General features: G+C 37.3%; 1 protein-coding gene across 2 annotated transcripts in view; it reads right to left on the bottom strand.

Annotated features, from left to right (window-relative positions):
• The window catches only part of si:dkeyp-68b7.12 (rho GTPase-activating protein 30), a 21,347-nt gene extending 14,408 nt beyond the window's left edge, over nucleotides 1-6,939 (bottom strand). Inside the window, exons 1-5 of one of the 2 annotated variants that reach the window (XM_024281187.2) lie at nucleotides 4,813-6,939; nucleotides 3,922-4,278; nucleotides 1,745-1,847; nucleotides 1,519-1,663; nucleotides 308-390 (exon numbers count right to left, since the gene is read on the bottom strand). In XM_024281187.2, the coding sequence (XP_024136955.1) occupies nucleotides 308-390; nucleotides 1,519-1,663; nucleotides 1,745-1,847; nucleotides 3,922-4,009 (419 nt within the window). In that variant the 5' untranslated portion in view covers nucleotides 4,010-4,278; nucleotides 4,813-6,939. Of the gene's footprint in view, nucleotides 1-307; nucleotides 391-1,518; nucleotides 1,664-1,744; nucleotides 1,848-3,921 lie in introns of both variants that reach the window. The other variant, XM_036216455.1, reaches the window with a different exon arrangement.
• Nucleotides 6,940-7,841: the final 902 nt, after the last annotated feature.

Raw genomic sequence — 7,841 nt, 5'->3', positions numbered from 1 at the left:
GAGCGGAGCAGAGAGGCTGTGACTCCCATATTCCAGTTGCTGAGAGCCTTTTTTTAACTGCGGGTTTTTATCTGCTACTGATCCATCACAATTTGCATAAAGAAGTACTCAGAACGCAGTTTTAACTTAAATTATTTTACATATGTCCTCCACCATGAGAAAAATGCTACAAAAACATGTTAAAAACACCACAAATACAATAATCATTGGAGTGTGTCTTTAAAGACAAACAGTATGACTGTATTTATGCCAAATAGTTCTTTCTTATCAGCTAAAGATTCTATGAATGTGCAGCAGAGGACTCAACCTGTAATGTGGAGCTGGAAGTTCTGTCAGCACGTCTCTGATCTTCACCAGCCTCTCCTCTTCCAGCTGGATGGCCACCGCCTCCTGCAGAAGCACAAGTGAATAGAAAACAGCTGCATTTACGGCTGAAAGAAACTGGATGTAGAGCTGTTCCTGTGAGTTCCCCCTCTTGTAACCTTCTTTTTTTATGCCAGGGGTGGAAACCTTTTAACTCGTGGGCCACACAAAGTTCTAAAATTTGACGGAGGGGCCGGACCGGGAGCAGATCCGTGGCGTGTTCTGGTAATTCACCTCGTAAAAGAAAGAAATTACACGGGATCTGGACGAAAACATACATGAATGTTGATTGAAAATTACTTTAAAACTGAACAGTTTGGAGTTTTTATTTCAAAACTGTAGTTTTTGTTCTCATTTTAGTGCCATCTTTATCCTCAGGGAAAAATTCAATTTCAGGGAAATGTGTTCATGTGTTGTTGGAATCATCAGAAAAATGACTATCCAACTTGGAAATCACACATGAAATTCGAAAAAACAAACACTACAAACCGCATGTGTCAAAGTCAAGGCCCGGGGGCCGGATACGGCCCTCCAGGTAATTCAATCCGGCTCTCCAGATCATTTTATTTTATTGTTATCAATGTTATCTTGCGCTTATTTTTAACTTCATGGAGAGCAAAATATTGAAAGTTAATTAAGGTTTGAGTTGATTTATCCTGGAATAATATTCCTGTCTTTTTATTTTTCATAATAATGTTTTGGAGTTTAGCTAATATTCTACATGCTAGCAGTTTTGGCTAATTAGAAGTTTTTTAAGCTATATGCTGTTTTTTTTTTTTGTTTGTTTGTTAGTTTTTTTTTTGTTCTGTTTTCTTTTTTCCAGGCTAATCTGGCATATAGCTAATATTTTAGCTGGCTATCAGCTTCAGCGTTTTCAGTTATCAATTTCAGCCCGCCTTGTGCGATTGAGTTTGACACCCCTGCACTACATGAATTCAGGATAACTTTCTGTGCCTAAACAAAGGTTAATTTATTTGTTGTGCGCCATCTGTGGGGAGACACCAGAATTACAGAGAAAATAAAATATGACTACAGGCAATCAAAATCATTTATTCCAGTTTAACGGGCCACATATGAACCATGGTCTGCCCACGCGTTTTCTGCTGTTGTGAAGCTATCCAGGCAAACATCAGGATCATACTCTGCAATACTCACAGCAAACTTGTCATACAGCTGGTAGGTGAGCAGCGGGTTGGGCAGTTCTCTGAAGTACGCCTTACACAAAGAGCTGACGCAGTGGATGTCCTGCAGGTACACATCTTTGTTCAGGTCCGGACTCCCGTCGCTTTCGAACTCACCCCTGTTGTCGTAGATGCACAGATTCTTCTTTACAGACACACACTGATAAAGGCAGCACACAGCTGCAAACACACAACCTCACCTCAGCTTCTGTATGTTGGACGACACTCCAGACAGCCTGTAGATTCCATCCACGACTCCATGTTCCTCGACAAACTCACTGCAGCATCGCAGCACCAGGGGAACTGTGGGCATGACTCAGCAAATTACCTTTTAAACCGCCAATGAAATGTTTAATTTAAATCTTCAGAAAGGTCAACGTCTCAGTTTGTATTGTTTATATTCTTTACTTTTGCAGAACAAATTTGATGCAAAGATTCTCAAACTTTTCAAAAACTGACAAAAACGGTTGGATCCTTACAGAGATTTAAACCTTTTTTTGAAGACATTTAGCAAATTTACCAGGTTGCTTGAACTTCTCTTTGCTGTACACTGCACCTTTTCAAATATTGCGCAAAATTAGTGTTTTTTGTCTCACTAAGAGCTAGGATCTAAAAATTTAAAAATGATAATTATCAAAATAAGTCAAAATCCTTTTGTTCAAACTCTTGACTCACAGAAACACTTGATTTAAGACTCAAACATTCAAATTGCTGTAATTTTTGATTCAATTTCAAGGATTTTGCTATAAAGTTGAGCTGCATGATGGTGCAGTGGTCAGCACTCTCGCCTCACTTGGTGAAGGCTCTGGTTCAAATCCCAGCAGTGAGCTTTCTGTGGGGAGTTTGGATGCTTTTCCGGGCTTCTTCCCACAGCCCAAAAACTTGCTGCATCGGTTTATTGGTTATTCTAATGCAGGGATAGGAAACTCCAGGCCTCGAGGTCCAGTGTGTCTGCATGATTTCCAGATATCCAGGACCTAAATATTAGCTAAACTCCAAAACAGCCTAAATTAGCCAAAACAGCAAGAATTTAGTTGAAATATTCGCTAAATTATCTTTAAATGCCAAAATAGCCTTAAAAAACTTTTTAAGAACGCCTAAATGAGCCAAAACAGCTAGCATGAAGCTAAAATATTAGCTAAACTCCAAAATAGTCTAAAAAATCTTAGCAGAATGCCAATTTTTTAAACTTTAAAACTGTAACTTTTTAATATTACTATGAAGAATAAAAAGGCAGGAATATTATTCCAGAATAAATCAACTTAAACCTTAAATAACCTTTAATATTTTACCCTAAATACAAATATATTTTATCAGAATTATACAAGTTGGAAATGAGCGCAAGATACATCAGGTCATCAATAACAATAAAATCAAATGATCTGGAGGGCCGGATAGAATTACCCGGAGGGCCGGATCCGGCCCCCGGGTCTTGACTTTGACATGTGCTTTAACACTTGAGACGTTGTCGGTGATGCTTAGACATAAATTCTTTAACATACTGTAACTTTTCAACCGTTAACATGATCACTCCAGCAGCTCATCGAGACGCTTTTCTCCTTCAGAATCTGCTGGAATGATGGTGTTGAAAAGCTACAGTAAATCCAGGAACATAAACTCTGGAGCTCCTGTGTTATATGCTTAAAGTTTATTAAATGTTGGCAACTTGCATTCATTGTCATTATTCTGAAAACAAAATTTTAAATTTATGTTCAAGAATAAGTGCTCATTTTAAATTTGATGAGAATTCATTAAGGACCAACCCGTACTAAGACTTAATTTTGTTCATGTCTTGTTCTAAAATTAGTCACTTTTACACTAGTTTTAGTCACTGTAATCAATATAAAAAACAAATAGGTTAAAAAAATAGAAAAATATGAACCATTTGCTGAGGACTAGCAAATATACTTATGATTTGTTGTTTAAAATTAAAATTTTGAACTATTTGCTGCATAGACAGACAATTTTACTACTTTCTGGTGATTTTTTGCTTCAGATTAGTGCTTTTTTTCTCCTATTTTTAGGCAACCTCTTTTTTGCAGCGTAGAATATGACTTGCTAAGCTAAACATGATAAACATCTTCATTACCAGCTGCTTTCACAACTATGCAAAAGTATTGGAAGTCTGTTCTTAAGGCTGCTTTAAACAAAAAAATATATATTTCTTTATTTATACAAAAAGCTAAGAGGACTGTAGACAAACCAAATGATTGGAAAATAACATTATGTATTCATTGGGGTCAAGAAGCCAAACAAACATTGGAGTCTGGGCTTTCATTTCATGGATTTTTACTGTTGCAGTGGTCATTTCAGCACAGAACCCACGGCGTTCTGTGTGGGAAGTGAGAAGCATGATCAGTTAGAGTCTTCCACTTACTCTCATGACAGGAGGTGCTCAGATGCTCCAGCAGATCACATCCAAACACCTTCTCTTTGTTGCCTCCTCTTCTTCGAACTCTCCGCATCTCTGCAGCTTCCAGCTCACATCCAGACCAGCCGGTGCTGCTCTGCCTGCTTGTGACCAGTAGGATCGTCCGAACGTCTTTGCAGGACGGCAGCTCGGTTAGTTCAGGAACAAACGTGTGAAGCTGCTGCACATTTCAGACTTTTGGTGTGGCTGTTTTCTGGCTTCCTTTGCCTCAGAGCATGCTGGACGGCAGTGTCTGTTTCCTCTGTGAGCTGCGCTGCATGCTACAGCCGGGGAGGTGGAGCATGGTTCAGATTAGCTTGCACCCTGCAAAAGCAGAAATAACTCAAGTTTCTCGGTGGAGTTACTGACAGCTATTCCTCTAGTCATCCATCCCCCTCCAAAAATTAAACAACCTTTAGTCTGCATAGGTGGCTCTCCACTTCCCCCTTACGCAGCCGATTTATTTTCAAATGAAAGACCACACCCTTGCTTCTGCACTTCTGTTATTCACTGAAACGGGCCCCCGAGTGATCCCTCGGCTTTAAGCCTCTTTGAGGTGGGAGCGTCCAGAGCCTCCAATCTCAGCTCTCGCTGATGACAGTGTGAACCAGGGGCCCGTGGGTCCTCCCTGCCCTCATGTCACAGTCACTGCGGCCCTGTTCTTTTACAGCGGAAGTGAAGCTCAAACCTACAGGCAGACATTGAAAGCCTCCCCCCCATCTTCTCCATCTTCCTGCCACCTGCCACCGCTCTCTCTTTAAACAGCCGGCCCTCCCTGTCCGACCACACGTACGGAGAGTTTAGGTGAGCAAAGACCAGAAAACAAAGGAGTTTTAGAGTAAATATCAGCGTTCCTACCTTCACTCTGCATCAGCACACAAGTAGCAGCATAAAATGATGACGCAAAAAACCACTAAACTTCCCCTGTTAACTTCCTGAGTCTCTCCTTCTCTTGCTTGCTGTGCGCTCGTAGCCTGCAGTTCCTCCGCCTCTGCTCACTGAGTAGGGAAATCAGTTCATTGTATCTGTACAGAGCATCTATTTCCCTTTATAAGCCGTGTTTGTCTTTTCCACTAAGGCTTTGTGTGATTTACTCAACCTGGGAAACAAACAAAAAGACTTTTAAAGGTGCCAGACAAAAGACACTAACATCACAATCATTTTTAGACTATAAATTAAAGTCAGAGGGGAAAGAAAATCAAATATGATCTAAATGTGTGCTATGCAAGAGAAAAAAAAAATCAACTTTTCCCTTAATGGTTTGTTTGAATCACTGGAGCAGATGCATCAACTAAAGAAGTCGGCCCACTGGGATGCTAAATAACCCAAATTATTTAATCAAAATACACTTAGCAAAACATTATGTTAAATTCAGATGGAGTAACAGATAAAATACCTTTGGTGATGAATGTAAAAACTATTTTCAAGCAGGACAACCTCATAAAATCTGTACCAGAACTTTCAAAAAGGTCAGAACAGGAGTCGGAAACCTCATTCATACAAATGAACTATTGTGTTTTTTTTTTTTTTTTTGGCACAAATAAAGCACAAACAAAAAGAGAAATAGACTTTTTTTATATGAAACAGTTTATAACTTTTGACAAAAGCTCCCATGACTTCCTTTCAAAATAAAAGACTCGCACAGTAAGTGCAGTCGTAAAGTCTAACGTCAGCAGTGATTAAAGAAACGTTTTATTTTACTGTTTATGGTGCATCTCAGACAGAAATGTATACATCTAACAAACCTAAATTAAATCATTTTTGTTTCTTTTACTTTTTTATTGAACTCTTATTTATCTTTCATGCATTTTATTGCTGACTCTTTTTTGTAATTTTATGCATTTGCATTTTGTTCTTAATTTGCCTAATTTTTCATGTTTTTTTATTCTGTCTTTCTTTTTATTGTGAATACTTTAGTACCCCTAAGGAGTTGTAAAGTGCTATATAAATAAAGCTCAATTCATTCATTCATAAATAAATAAGTGACCCTTATTGTATTTTTTTACACAAAAGACACTTAAAATAATTGAATTAGTTTAACAATTGGAAATGTACCTTACAATACTGAGTGCTCTAATTCTGGTTGGTTTTTTGTGGAACACAAAACTCTGTCAAAAATATTTTAGTTTGACTTGTGATTTGTACTGTCCTTCAATTGTTTGTGAATGAGATACGTAAAGTTTTAAATAATTAACTTTACTTTTTTTGCTTAACTAGTGACTTGTTTTTTAAATTTACACTTATTTTTTTAATTTAAACCTTTACTTTGCTTTAATTTGAGAGCAACAGTGGAAGGGTCAAATTGTGGAGCTGCAGGTTTCAGACCTCTGGGTTATAATCTGTGCAGTGCATGTAAATAGAAAGTGTGACATAATTTGAATAATGCCAAACGTCTTCAGCACAGCATGTTTATACAGATTGTCTGTAGACTGGAGCAAATGTACAGAGGTCTTTCCTGCGCAGAGAAAAATCTAAGACTATCATCAAAAGGAGTGACTATATTTTTCATTTTCTATTTGCAAATTCAAATTGTTTTTATTATTTTTTTAATCATTTTCATTTAATCAAAGGGAAAGTCAGTCTGAGGCACCAATCAGATGCTCTGAGGGGTTTTGCATTTTCCCTGGTTAGCATATCCTGACAGACAGGAGTGGGTCGGGTCATGCGCTTTGGACAAGGTCTCAGCCAGAGTTTGAATGTGATCAGCAGAACTATGCAGCTGTCTGACTGGTGGAGTCACTCAGCGCATCTCTTGTCAAAGAAACAGGAGCAGCTGCTTGTGTTTGTGGACTTTAAAAACATGTAAAATGTTTGTTAACTGCATCTATGTAATGTAACGTTCTAATTCCATTCATATTTGTGTGAATGATTACTAAGCATTCACACTAGTGACTGCTCCTTTCCGTACGTTTTTCGGCACGTAAAAACTCAATCACACTTTCAGAGATTTCAACAATGGGTCAAAACATTCAGCTCGTTCAGGAAACTACTGCTTGTATTTTTGGTATTCATAAACTTTATAGTTTTTTTATATATTGAGCAAAATATTTCCCATAGGAAAGGAATGAAAAAGCCAAATTTCAAAATTTTAAGTAGATTAGCAACAAGCGTTTAAATATATTCATGGGCTATGTTTTCATCTTTTGTTGTAGTTTTCAAAAAAATTAGAGTTTAGCAAATATTTTAGTAAAATTTTGGGCTAATTTATTATCTACTGGATTTTTTAGGCTATTTTAGAGTTTAGCTTTTATTTTAGAAACATGCTAACATTTTTGACTAGTTTAGTTTACTGTGGAATTTTAGGCTATTTTTGAGTTTAGCGACTTATTAAGCAACATGCTATTTTTTTGGTAATTTGGCATACTGAGATTGTTTATGCTAATTTGGAGTTTAGCTAATATATTAGCAACATGCTAACATTTCTGACTAATTTAGCTTACTGAGGAATTTTAGGCTATTTTGGCATCTAGCTAGTACTTAAGCAACGAGGTAGCATTTTTGGCTAATTTGGCATAAGGTATTTGGGGCTAATTTGGAGTTTAGCTCCTATTTAAGCAAAGCATTAAATATTTTTGCAAAATTGGTATGTATTAGGGGTTTCAGCAATTTATTACAAATTTTTCAGAAATTTAGGTCAGCTTCAGCCCCCTCCCACTTAAACAAAATTTCCAGTCTTTTATCAAATTTAACATTTTTCAAATAGCTTTTGCATTTTTAGCAAATCCCTTCAGCAGTTTAAGTGTCACCGTTTTCAGCAAAAATCTTCAACATCTTCAGCAACTACTTTCAGCAAAAATCATTCACACTAGCATTATTGCAGGTAATGCAACTTTATTTGGTGCCACATTTGCTTGATAACAATGATGGCTTAAATAGTGACTATACAA

This window comes from Oryzias melastigma, linkage group LG17 (genome assembly GCF_002922805.2).
Source record: "Oryzias melastigma strain HK-1 linkage group LG17, ASM292280v2, whole genome shotgun sequence".
Taxonomy (NCBI): domain Eukaryota; kingdom Metazoa; phylum Chordata; class Actinopteri; order Beloniformes; family Adrianichthyidae; genus Oryzias; species Oryzias melastigma.
This window is presented reverse-complemented; position numbering and strand designations above follow the sequence as displayed.